Genomic DNA, 12528 nt, shown 5'->3' on the forward strand with positions numbered 1-12528 from the left:
CAGATGGAAGATGACAAAGTCTATTACCTGCCAGTAATGCCCACATGATCATGTCATAGGAACCGAAGTCTGTACCTCAAGTAAGGTGTGCAAAGCCAATTGAGGAAAGCCTGTAACCCCAAAGGAGGAATCTGAATGAGAACACTGCCAAGCAAGGTCTGTGAGGAGCCCACTCGTTCAACTTCAGCGGCATATGTTCATGATGGCCCTGGAAGTTCTGCCCTTGGCGGCTGGAATGGCTACTCATCTGGCCTACTTCAATCGAGGCGAGCACCATATGTACGGCTTACGATACCTCCAACTTTTCATCTGCGTCACTTTCACTGGAATAGCCTTCTTCGTAGGATATCTTGACTTGACTGTCCGCAATGCCATTGACGCAGTTGCGCCTGCCCTTGCTTCCTACCTGCTTGGCCTCTATGGGAGCCTGATCATCTATCGAGTCTTCTTTCACCCTTTAAAGGCCTTCCCAGGCCCACTTTCGGTCAAAGTATCTAGCATTGCCTTTTCTGCCAGGCTGCTATCCCTCGATGCTCACAAGAAGGTGTTGGCCCTTCATCAAAGACATGGCGACTTTGTGCGAGTGGGATCCTCGGACCTGTCAATCATTCATCCAAAAGCACCTGATGCCATCTATGGCAAAGGATCGAAATGTACGAAAGCTGACTGGTACGACCTGACTCTCCCCATGACTTCGATGCAAACAACACGAAAGAGGGCAGAACATGACAAGCGACGCCGCGTATGGGGCAGGGCGTTCAACGACCTGCGAGGCTACGAAGAACGAGTCACCATCTTTCAGGATCAGCTTCTTGCAATAATCTCCGCCGCAGATAGAAAGCCGGTCAACATTACCGAGTTGTATCATCAATTTAGTTTTGACGTGATGGGAGATCTCGCTTTTGGCGCCTCGTTTAACATGCTCCAGAGCAGCGGTAATCATTGGGCTATCAAGCTCCTACGCAAGGAATGAAGCCTCTGGGCCTGAGCTTCCCATCCTACTTATTCAGAGTGCTGCTTGCTGTTCCGGGTGCTACCGGCGACTGGTTCGCATTTAAAGACTATTGCTGCGAATTGCTGGACAAGAGGCTCAAGGTGACTATATCCGAATGAATTTATGAAGTACCACTGATTACATTGGAAAGACCAAAGTAAACACGCCCAATATCACCTCTTTTCTCGTAGAGCCGTGGCTCGACAAGCAGCCTCTCGGGTATGACCTCAATGTGCTTCAAGGGGACAGTCAACTCATCATTGTAGCTGGAAGGTTGGTTCATACTCCTCGTTTACTCCTTGCTATTCCTGTCTTGCCGCCTTGAGATACTGTTCTCTAACACGGGCTCAGTGATACAACAGCTTCAACGTTGACGAACCTTTTCTATGAGTTGGCGAGAAAACCTGACCTTGTTTCAAAAATTCGAGACGAATTGCAGCCGCTTATAAAGCAAGGTGGCGACATCTCAGACCAGAAACTTCAGACATTGAATCTACTGACCGGCGTGATCAATGAAACCTTGCGCCTTCACCCGCCAGTCCTGGCCTTACAGCGAAAAACTCCACGGGAAGGATTGACAATTGGGGAGACCTATATCCCTGGTGATATTACAGTGTGGTGTCCACAATACGTCGTTGGAAGAAGTGAGTTAGCAAATTCCACCAGATACCATTGTCATGCCTGACTCATGTTCCCCTGCAGGTGAGAAGGTCTACGCGGACGCTGCACACTTTCGTCCAGAGCGATGGTACGCCCAGCGTGATATGATCAAAGAGGCTTCTGCCTATGCGCCATTTTCTCTTGGTAAGATTCCCCTCCCCGAGCATGGGTATCCTGGAGATTACTATTTTGGCTCCTATTCTTTGGGGCATTGTTTAAAAAGAGGCCAATCAATTGGTTGGTATCAGCTCACCCGCTCTTGTTCCATGGATTTTCTTTTTTAACTCCCTCAAGTCTTTTGATTCACGAGAAGGAGGATCCATGGGGCTGACCACTAGACAGGCACTTATAATTGCATTGGCAAAAACCTTGCACTCATGATACTTCGCACTACTCTGGTGAGAGTGATTCTTAAGTACGATATTAGCTTTGCCACAGATGAGGAGGAATTGGCTTTTGAAGACAGGGCCAAGACACAATTCAACACCTTGCCTGGCCAGTTGAACCTTACATTCCACAAGCGGAGCCCAGAATGAGGTCTGAGAAAAGCCTGTAAATGAGCAATGCCCAGCTATTCATACAAAGTTTTGACTCTTCGCAAAAGTAATGGTAGCACAGATAACCCTATTTTCGAGGCGTAAGAATGGATATAAACCAAGGCGTTAGGGGCGTCACCGCTTTCCAATGTTCATTGCTAAATTGTTATTCGCTAGATCGCAACATCTTTCAAGGCATTTCGATAGATAGCGCCTAATGCCTCTTTACTTTCCCCTCTTCCCTCTTATTACGCAATAACGATGGGGCACTTTCTCCAGGTATATAAACAATTGAGGCTCGAATCTTGGGGCATTGGACTCCCAATGGCTCGTCTGATAAATTGCAGGACACTTTGTCGCTGCGCATGATTGTGACAGAAACTTTCGTTTGCCGGGTGTATGTTTTGCTGTGGTTTGGCTTGAAGTCCAGAAAGCATCGGCCCCACGGTCGCCTTGCTCAACCGAAGCTTTAAACCATAGAAGTGAGTAGCTGCATCTTCATGGAAGAGATGACCCACTGGCCCGCCTATATAAACTCCCTTCCTACTTGCAGTCCCTTTCTTTTTCTTTCCCACGGAGTTTTTTGGGATCTCCTAGAGATATGCCGTCGGGCATGCCTCGACAGATGCACACACACACACACACACTGTAACATTACAAAGCTCATTGTACATACTATGACCAAGGGCAGGCACTTAGTCTGGCATCCGTTTGAGAGACGGAGCTATCCCACAAGGTCGACTTCATCTCAGCCATCAATCATTTCTTCACAAAAATACCATCACATTCCAGCACAGCCTTGCAGCACTGCCATTCACTCACATCACTATCACGCTTCTTCCACCATATCCGTTCACTATGTATCTTCGCCTCGATACCAACTTTCACCACTAGTGAACGCGACGCCGTCAAATGCCAATGTCCATAGCGACAACCCACGCGACGGAGAAAGTGAGTCGATAGAGACCTCACTCACTTGCATCATACTCAAGGAGTCTTGACTTGACCTGCGGACTTACACCCTAGTTGGTGTAGTCCAATGATTCACTTGAAGACAACTTGAGTAGCACTGAATAATATCCCCCCACCGACCGGTGTCTCAACCACTCATTCTACTAAACCCCCGACCGAGACATCCTTCTATCACCCCGGATCGAGGCTGAGAACGATCAATCAAATTTCTCGCCGGCAGGATCTTGGCTCTCGTCAACTCCACCATAAGAACATCTTCCTATCTCTCAACGCGAGATCCTGTCGATACCTATGACGAGAGCAATGGCCATGGGCAGCGCAGCTCCACTACAATCTGGGTGTGAGCGGGAAGCGCAACCGAGGCATGCTGCCCATGTATGCTGCAACATATTATGCTGAAGGCACATACGTTACGTGCTTGTGAGGAAATGGTTCGCTGCGGGGGAGGATGCGGTGTACAGTTGAGATGAGTAGATAGAATGGAGGAAAGGCCACCACAGGTGTCGACAGGGAATGAACGAAGGACGATGATCATGTCAAGAGTCAATCATGTTCAGCAGTCATATTTCTTCAGAGGTCGGTCGGGGTCAAAGGTAAGCCGTGCTTTCGTTCGAAGGTAAGTCATGCTCAAAGGTTCGTAAATTGAAAGGTTGAGCAAAGGAAAGGACAGCAACACCAGTGGTAGCCACAGAGGGTATGAGCAATGGAGCTCAGGCGTTGAGGGTATGAGGGTATGAGGGGGCATGGATGCAACGGGCCATTTGCAGAGCCGGAGGCGTGGGCACAGGAGAGGAAAAGGCTATTCATGAGAGATTGACGTGGAGGGATCAGAATGAACAACCCAGTCATCACGTTATAGTGTTAAACGATGACCTACCGCCGGCACTCTTTCTTCCAACCCAGCAATTTCCCCCCAATATCAACGTTCGGCGGGTTTGATGGAAGTTTTCACGAGACCGGTCGATCGAAGGAGTCACGTTCGAACAAACTCGAGCATTAGACGACGATGCCGACAAGAACAGGCAGTCACCGCTGTTCTTTCGGAAAGTGACAATCTTGCAAGTGAAAGAAGGATCCCCCAACAGGCTTGAGACGCGTTCCAGGGGCCGACCTAATATGGTCCCATCAAATGGTAGCATAGTCGCCGTCGAAGCCTTGTCTTATTTAGGTAAAGCTGCAAGACAAAGGGCGTGTTTATCTTCATCTTACCCTCTAGGAGGGTCTAGCAGGGAGGATAGCAATAGCCTAGCGACGGAGAGTCTCAAGGGGCTTTCTGAAGCTTGTTGTTTTTTTTGAATCCGCTGGGGAGGATGGTGATAAGTGATGTACAGTGTTCCACTGACCTCTGTGTCAGTCGGACCGGCACGATGATTATGGTGTTGATGTGAAGTTATCACAATGCGCATACTCATCAGAGTATATAGCCTTTCACTTCCTTCAATACAATTGAGAATTTTAACTCAGCTTACTGTGCCACTCTACTTTTTATGTCTGTTCTTCTTGCTCCCTCTGCTCTAAACATACCTTATGCCTGTGCCTTTCATGTCATACCTGCAATTCGTTCCCTTTTTGCATTGCTTTCTTTGCCTACAAGGTTTGTGAAACAATGATTGAACGGAGAATTCCCCACTTGGGAAAGCTCAACAACATCGCTTTCCTGCTATTAGATTCTTGAGAAGCTGAACAGTAACGGTAAGAGTCACCCACGATCAAAAGGCATCTAAAACACCGATAGACTACTTAAGAATCTCCCAACTTAGGACCTCAAGCAGTTTCAGCCCGCTGAACTCAGCCCATTGAACCATTTCATCTCCAACAAAAGTGTTCCATCCAGTCAACTCCATCTTCTGAGCGTGGAAATATTGTGCGATCACAAGCACAGGATGATAGAGAGACGTAGAGGCACTAACCCGACATTCAATCATTTAATCGTCGGATTTATTTATTTTTATCTCCGTCTGCCGACGCCGATCTCGGCCGCGATATCATGACCGTGAAGCACTTGGATAAATCCTAGAGGTTGTACGTAGAAATACACATAAGTCGAGCTTCAAGATGGCGCCATACAAGATTGTGGTATTTGCAGGCGATTACTGTGGACCTGAGGTACCCCCAAACCCATCATAAAAAGCTTGAAAGAGCTGATCAATTGTGCAACTCTCAGGTTACTGCTGAAGCTATCAAGGTAAGTAGCGCACATGCCTCTTAATTGATATCTTGGTTCGGGACATATATTGACCGCTCGAAAAGATTCTGGAAGTAGTTCAAAAAGCTCGCCCACACATCCAATTCGACTTCCAAGACCACCTGCTCGGAGGAGTGAGTGAGCCCCTCCACCATACCCCGCCATCGCCTGTTATTGATCAGATTCTCAGGCTTCAATTGACGCGACTGGATCACCTTTGACGGACGAAGCTCTCAATGCTGCAAAAGAAGCCGATGCTGTATTGTTAGGAGCAATTGGTGGCCCTGTGAGTACTATTGAAACACCTGGCGCAAATCGACAATTGACACATTCAGAAATACGGCACCGGTGCAGTCCGCCCAGAACAAGGTCTTCTTAAGCTCCGCAAAGAACTGAACGCCTTCGGCAACCTCCGCCCCTGCAACTTCGCCTCCCCGTCCTTAGTCAAGAACTCCCCACTCAAAGAAGAAATTTGCAAAGGCACGGATTTCACCATCATAAGAGAGCTCACGGGCGGAATTTACTTCGGCGCTCGGAAGGAAGAGGAGAATGGTGATGGTGAGGCTTGGGATACCGAGCCGTATTCCAGAGCGGAAATCGAGAGAGTCACGAGATTGGCGGGCTTTTTGGCGCTGAAGAAGGACCCTCCTTCGAAAGTCTGGAGTCTGGACAAGGCTAATGTGCTGGCGACAAGTCGACTATGGAGGCGGGTAGTTACCGAGGTTATGGAGGAGGAGTTCCCACAGTTGAAGCTGGAGCATCAGCTCATTGACAGCGCGGCTATGGATATGGTCAAGAATCCTACTAAGTTAAATGGAGTCGTTGTCACGAGTAACCTTTTCGGAGACATTATCAGTGACGAGGCCAGCGTGATTCCAGGGTCACTTGGTCTGTTGCCCAGTGCGAGCTTGAACGGCATTCCAGATGGTAAAGGCAAATGCAATGGCATCTATGAGCCAATTCATGGTATGTGTCAATGAATCCACCTGACTCGCCTTCATGAAAATTGGTCGCTGATTTGAGTTGAAGGCTCTGCTCCAGACATCGCCGGCAAGGGCGTCGTCAATCCAGTCGCAGCAATCTTATCAACTGCTATGATGCTTTTGTACTCATTGAATCTACCACAAGAAGCTCAAGCGATCGAGGATGCAGTCAGAGTGACGATTGACAGCGGCTTAGGTACCAAAGATATTGGAGGTAGCAGCAATACCAAGGAAGTTGGTGACCGTGTGGCGTTGGAGCTAGAGAAGATTCTAGGAAAGTGATTAGCAGAGAATCAGCGACCCATGAAAAAGCGATGATTCTGAGCAAAAGACTATTTAAGAACGCACCAAACTCATAAAGGAGGGTGAGCAGCCTCACCTCGTCAGACATCAACCCTCAGCCAGCAGCCCTTTAGATTTGACGTCAATAATAATGTTTCTCACTTGACTTCATTTTAATTCAACCTCGCCGATCCAGCCCGCATCCAGTATACCAATTTGCTCCATACCCTCTCCATCATCATCCGAGACCTCCTCTGGCTCTACTGTCGCTATCCCGTTGATCTTGTCCCTCGCTCTTTCCTCTACCTTTGTCATCCCCATCTTCTCCTTCCCTCCCACTCTCTCATCAACACTAAAGACCTGCAGACCCCTCAAATGCGTATCCTTCCCATTCTGATGATTCTCCATGACCCTGACCTGCAGCACCATACACCTGATCTCTTCTTTCCCACCCACCCCACACCCCAGTAAATCAATATCCTGCCACCCCCTTGGTTCGGCACCGCTCCACTCCGCGAACTGCACCAAGCCATACCCACTGCTCCAGCCCGCCCAGAAGTCCAGCTTTGTGGGCGTGTAACTCTCGTCAAGGGCAAAGTCCAGGTAGAGGCGCAATTTTACAATTTTGACGAGTTTGAAGAAGTGGAGGGTCAAATGGTGGGGCTGGGGGCCGTCAGACTGCCAGAATGCGTGCGGGGTAGGAGAAAGGAGGGCTGTAGCGCCACAGGTGGGCTTGTGACTCGAGACTGTCCAGGAGGCTAGGGAGGAGATTTCGCGGAGGGAGGAGAGGGTAGGGTCATGGGCTATGGATTGTTAGTGAAGGCGAGATGGAGACAGTGCGGCTAGAATGCGAAACGGAAAGGCGACTGTGGGGGGAGGAGGATTTACACGTGTCGAAGATCAGGGCGTCGTCTTCAGTCTCCTCCGGAATCTCTTGGTCGTCGACCATTTCTTGGAGCTGGGGCGGAACGGTCGCGTCATCTAGTGCTTCCATTGGGGACGACATGGTGGATGTATAGCTCAAATGCAGATTGCAAGCTGTTAGCTAAGCTTTCAGCCCATGGCTGATGCAAAACGGAGTAACAGGCGAATCTCGATATTCAAAGAACATGCGGAATTCACCCGCGCGATCGCTCCCTGATTTGATTTCGTTGTTGGCTTCCAACATTCCTGGCTGATTCTCTCGAAGGACCTCGATCCAGATTCCTCATCAATTCTGCAACGAGCGCATCAGGCTTTCCTTTGCTCATTTATTCGCAAAGCACTTGTATTAGCGCTGACAGAATAGTCATCTTCAAAGTGGTTGTCAATCACAGACGCGCATAATAAGGCCTCAGGAGGCGAAGGTGGTTTGGCCAGGCAGTAATTGAGCTGCAAGAGTCGTTTGATGATTGTAGGGATCGTCTCTGCTATAGTCTACATCGAGATCTTTGGATATGAGGATATCAATAATGTCTTCCATTGCCGGACTTTTCTTAAGGTTCGCCCCACCGATCCACCCCTGCCAAGTTTGCCAAGTTATGTCATGTTGGTGCGTGTACCAGGGCGGGGCTTCCATTCGGCGCGGATGAGACGAAGAGCTCCGAAAGGTGGGTGATCCCACTTTCAGGCCTGCCAACATAGTGCCTCAGGCCATCCGTCATATTAACTTGAATATCAAAGTGGAGCGCCTAAGAACTCTCGCCTCTTAAAAAGACACCATCCTGTCTGCCAGCTCACATTCCACAACCAGCTGCTTTTCTGAATTCCAAGTCTGCAATCATGGTTCATCTAGCTGCTGTGCCTAATGATAGCCATGTCGAAGACGAATGCAAAAAATTGAGCCTGTACAACGACGGCCAGGACCAGAGTGATCTGGTTTCTGTCTATGGCTCTAGGTTCGCTGCCGAATGCCTTCCAAGGCATGAGATGCCCGAAAGGGAGATGCCCAAAGATGTGGCCTATCGCATGATCAAGGATGATCTCTCCCTTGATGGCAATCCCGTACTCAATCTTGCCAGCTTTGTCACGACCTATATGGTAAGCCACCATCTGATGAAATACATCTCTAGTAGGCTGCGTTATTGACCCATTACCTAGGAGGAAGAGGCAGAGAAGCTCATGGCGGAGGCGCTCCCAAAGAATTTCATCGACTACGAAGAATACCCTCAGACTGCAGACATCCAGAACCGTTGCGTCAGCATGATCGCTCGACTATTCAATGCACCTACAGAAAGTGACGAAGAGAACAGTATGGGAACCAGCACCGTGGGGAGCTCTGAGGCTATTGCAAGTAATTGGCTCAAGATGTTGTACACACGCTTACTGGAGAGCAGATGCTCGGTACGCTTGCCATGAAGAGGCGCTGGCAAAACAAGCGCAAGGCTGCTGGCAAGGACTTCTCGAAGCCAAACATCATCATGAATTCGGCCGTCCAAGTCTGTTGGGAGAAAGCAGCTCGCTACTTTGACGTCGAGGAGCGCTATGTGTTCTGCACCGAGGATCGCTACGTAATTGATCCTGAGGAATGTCTCAAGCTTGTAGATGAGAATACCATCGGCATCTGCGCCATCCTCGGAACAACTTTCACTGGGCAATACGAGGATATCAAGGGCATTAATGATCTTTTGGTCAAGAAGAAGATCGATTGCCCCATCCACGTCGATGCCGCAAGTGGCGGCTTTGTTGCGCCTTTCGTGGTACCCGAGCTCGAGTGGGACTTCAGGCTTGAGAAAGTCATTAGTATTAACGTTTCAGGCCATAAATACGGCTTGGTCTACCCAGGTTGGTATACATCTCATCAACAAGCTGTCGCGAGAGGCTAACCATCTTTCAGGTGTCGGCTGGGTTGTGTGGCGCTCGCCAGAGTATCTTCCAAAGGAGCTTGTTTTCAACATTAATTACTTAGGGGCTGATCAAGCATCATTCACCCTCAACTTCAGCAAAGGAGCATCTCAGATCATTGGGCAATATTACCAGATGATTCGACTTGGCAAAAAGGGTTATCGATCAATCATGACGAATCTGACCCGAACAGCTGACTATTTGGCCAAAAGTCTTGAGCAACTTGGCTTTATCATCATGAGTGAGAAGGGCGGTAAAGGTCTCCCACTGGTGGCATTCCGTCTTGACCCCAAGAAGAAGCATCACTATGACGAATTTGCCGTCGCGCATCACCTCCGAGAGCGTGGTTGGGTCGTACCCGCATACACCATGGCTCCGCACAGTGAGAGCTTGAAGATGATGCGCGTTGTGGTGAGGGAAGACTTCTCCAGGGCAAGATGTGACCTTCTTGTGGCAGACTTCAAAAACACCTTAGATACATTGGCCGACATGGATAAGGCCTCAGTCGACGCGCACATGAAGCATGTCAATAAACATGCCACTCACAGCGGGAAGTCGAAGCACAACCCCAAGCACTATAAGGGCGAGAAGCACTCCTTGCAGGGAAAGAGTGGGAAGACGCATGCTGTGTGCTAGCGGCCATGCACGGCACAACGAGAACCTAGCGTCTTGTCATTGTGGATCTGTGGACATGTGTAGCACGAGAACGGACGCATGCACGTATTGCGCACGGTTTGAGATGCACGAAAGCAAACGTCTTTCGGTCTTGCATGTAGCGTAGTGGGTATCGAATGACTTTATAACATACCCAACTCACTTCCAAAAATCTTTGCAGTAGGATGACGAAGATTGCAATGAGTCCTGCATCGCTCTGCGAAAGTAATCAAAATTGATATAGCTGTCGCAATTGCCGAAGCGGCGATGGGTACAGAGTTCCGGCGTGTATTTGGATGGATTTATTACTTGGAGGCCTGATTCGGACAGCGACAGCCCATGAAACTAATTGCAACCAGGGTGTTTAATTGCGTAATTAAACCACTAGTGCACTTTCTGGAGGGTCAACATCCGATTACTTTCATGTACTTCAACATCATGCTGTTGATGTGTAGCAATGTCGAAATGCCTTTCCACACTCTGAGCAATTGCCAATTGCGCATTGGTCCCCGCCGCTAGCTGGTCGTCAAACGCGCCTTCACTATGTTTCAGTGTTTTGGCGACTGAACCCGTGGCGGAAAGTTTACATGCGACGAAAATAATGTGTCGGACCTGTGTATCATTCGCACGGTACGATTACAATAATATGGCTGCACCTGCGACGCCAATAGTCAGCCTGACCCTAGATTCTTGCTCGAGTGCAAGCATGACCGTTTTCTATTTCCCCCCTCCCTCCTACCTTTCCATCCTGATCTCTATTGCTCTCGTCATGTCGTACACCCTCAAGTCCACTCTTGAGTATCTACCCGAAAAGATCCAGTCTTTCCAGTACCCAGACACGACCCTACCCACCCCCACCCCAAACTCGGAAAATCGGACGAAATGGCGAGCGAGGCACCAGTGGAAGTTCGTCGTCGTTGTTGGACTCCTCGTCATATTTGGTGTGAAGACTTTCGCCGACGGCCGGCACTCTTACCCCGTTGCACGACGTGAGCAAGTCCAAAGCATAGTGGAGGAGAACCCAATACTGAATGGTACACTTGGAGTATGATTGCGTATCACCTGGCTCGTGTCAATTGACTGACACCGTCTGCAGTTCCAGAATGTATACGTTCTCTCGTTGCCCGACCGCAGCGATCGAAGAGAGCCGCTGCTTGCCGGGGCGAACGCGACGAACTTAACCATTACGGTAATTGATGCCATAAGAGACAGGCAAATACCCAAGTCAGATTATCCAATAGACTGGTCGACGAATGGCTGGGTGGCCAAGGAGGGAGAGCTTGGTTGCTTAATGTCACACCTGAGATTCTGGCGAAAGTGAGTCGCCTATATGGTATAAACCATCGAGCCTTCTGACACTCACCGACAGAGTGATATACGAGAACATCACTACTGCGCTAGTCATGGAGTCCGACGTCGATTGGGACATGCGCATCAAGCAGACGATGGTTGGAATCGGCAGGGGCGCACGAGCTATTGCAGACTGGCCCTTTGATCCTGAACCCGAGGAGCAACCCTCAGAAATTAGTTCTCGGTCGAAGAACACCAGCATGCCTCAGCCGAGGCCATATGGCGACAAATGGGACTTGTTATGGATAGGCCACTGTGGTTCGCAACCACAGAACGGTGGTCGTCTATTCCATTTTAACGATAGTTCTGCTGCAGATGAGGACCACGCGTGGACCTTCGGAGTGAAACCTGATGCTGGCCTTAGACCCTATGGAACGAGGTTAGTATACCACGCGAAGCAGCAGGTCTGCACAACTTCCTATGCTGTGACCAACAAGGGCGCGCGCAAGCTCGAGCGAATGTTCCGTTATGCCAACGGCCCTATAGACATCAAGTTGTGGGATGCGTGCGAAAACGACCCGCGGTTCACCTGTGTTGGTGTTTGGCCGCAGGTTATTTCCATGACGGAGTCAAGGACGAACATAGCTCATACCGAGGGAGGCCTTTCGTTTGGCCATGTGATAAAGGATGAAAAGATTCATGCTGGACAAGGCATCCAAGTCTCGGCTCGTGTAAATGCATATCTCCAGAAGGCTCACTTGGGCGAAAAAGGATGGAAGTATGCATGGAAGAATCGTAACAGAACAACAGAGAGAATCGAGAGGATGAAGGAAATTGAAGAAGAATTCTATCTGCAGGAAGCGCCTTTCTACGAAGAGAGACCTCTCCACGAGGAAAAGAAATCGTCGGAAGAAGCTGAAGACGATCCAGATGAGGGCGGGGAAGAAAGGATTGAAAGGGAACGAATTGAGGCACAGTTCGAAGAACGCTAGATGAACCATGGAGGGGGAGTTCTGAATCAAATAGGTCTGATTTCAAGCGTGGAGTCCCGGAAATCTGGCTGGATATTGTGAGGAATGTTTGATCTGGATATGCAATAGATCTTGGAGTGTAAATACCCCGGCGGCAAAGCCCTAGAACTATTCGGAT

General features: G+C 49.3%; 5 protein-coding genes across 5 annotated transcripts; 4 read left to right on the forward strand and 1 right to left on the reverse strand.

Annotated features, from left to right (window-relative positions):
- Positions 1 to 277: 277 nt before the first annotated feature.
- On the forward strand, positions 278 to 2190 carry KY384_006559 (uncharacterized protein; the record flags this gene model as incomplete). Its single annotated transcript, XM_044815053.1, has 6 exons — positions 278 to 935; positions 1061 to 1095; positions 1146 to 1267; positions 1346 to 1638; positions 1697 to 1798; positions 1997 to 2190. 6 exons carry the CDS (start codon positions 278 to 280, stop codon positions 2188 to 2190), a joined length of 1404 nt encoding a protein of 467 aa, XP_044668153.1.
- A 3027-nt stretch (positions 2191 to 5217) lies between these two features.
- Positions 5218 to 6612, forward strand: LEU1 (3-isopropylmalate dehydratase; the record flags this gene model as incomplete). The annotated part of the gene is made up of 6 exons (XM_044815054.1): positions 5218 to 5268; positions 5327 to 5347; positions 5413 to 5481; positions 5538 to 5633; positions 5683 to 6313; positions 6377 to 6612. 6 exons carry the CDS (start codon positions 5218 to 5220, stop codon positions 6610 to 6612), a joined length of 1104 nt encoding a protein of 367 aa, XP_044668154.1.
- Positions 6613 to 6780: 168 nt separating this feature from the next.
- KY384_006561 (uncharacterized protein) lies at positions 6781 to 7618 on the reverse strand (the record flags this gene model as incomplete). The annotated part of the gene is made up of 2 exons (XM_044815055.1): positions 6781 to 7415; positions 7501 to 7618. The coding sequence occupies 2 exons, from the start codon at positions 7616 to 7618 to the stop codon at positions 6781 to 6783; spliced, it is 753 nt and encodes a 250-aa protein (XP_044668155.1).
- A 755-nt stretch (positions 7619 to 8373) lies between these two features.
- KY384_006562 (uncharacterized protein) lies at positions 8374 to 10071 on the forward strand (the record flags this gene model as incomplete). The annotated part of the gene is given in 4 exon segments (XM_044815056.1): positions 8374 to 8631; positions 8692 to 8884; positions 8899 to 9375; positions 9428 to 10071. The coding sequence occupies 4 exon segments, from the start codon at positions 8374 to 8376 to the stop codon at positions 10069 to 10071; spliced, it is 1572 nt and encodes a 523-aa protein (XP_044668156.1).
- Positions 10072 to 10858: 787 nt separating this feature from the next.
- KY384_006563 (uncharacterized protein) lies at positions 10859 to 12371 on the forward strand (the record flags this gene model as incomplete). The annotated part of the gene is made up of 3 exons (XM_044815057.1): positions 10859 to 11134; positions 11186 to 11406; positions 11459 to 12371. 3 exons carry the CDS (start codon positions 10859 to 10861, stop codon positions 12369 to 12371), a joined length of 1410 nt encoding a protein of 469 aa, XP_044668157.1.
- Between the last annotated feature and the right edge of the window lie 157 nt (positions 12372 to 12528).

This window comes from Bacidia gigantensis (genome assembly GCF_019456465.1).
Source record: "Bacidia gigantensis strain McMullin 20006 chromosome Unknown contig_249, whole genome shotgun sequence".
Classification (NCBI taxonomy): Eukaryota; Fungi; Ascomycota; class Lecanoromycetes; order Lecanorales; family Ramalinaceae; genus Bacidia; species Bacidia gigantensis.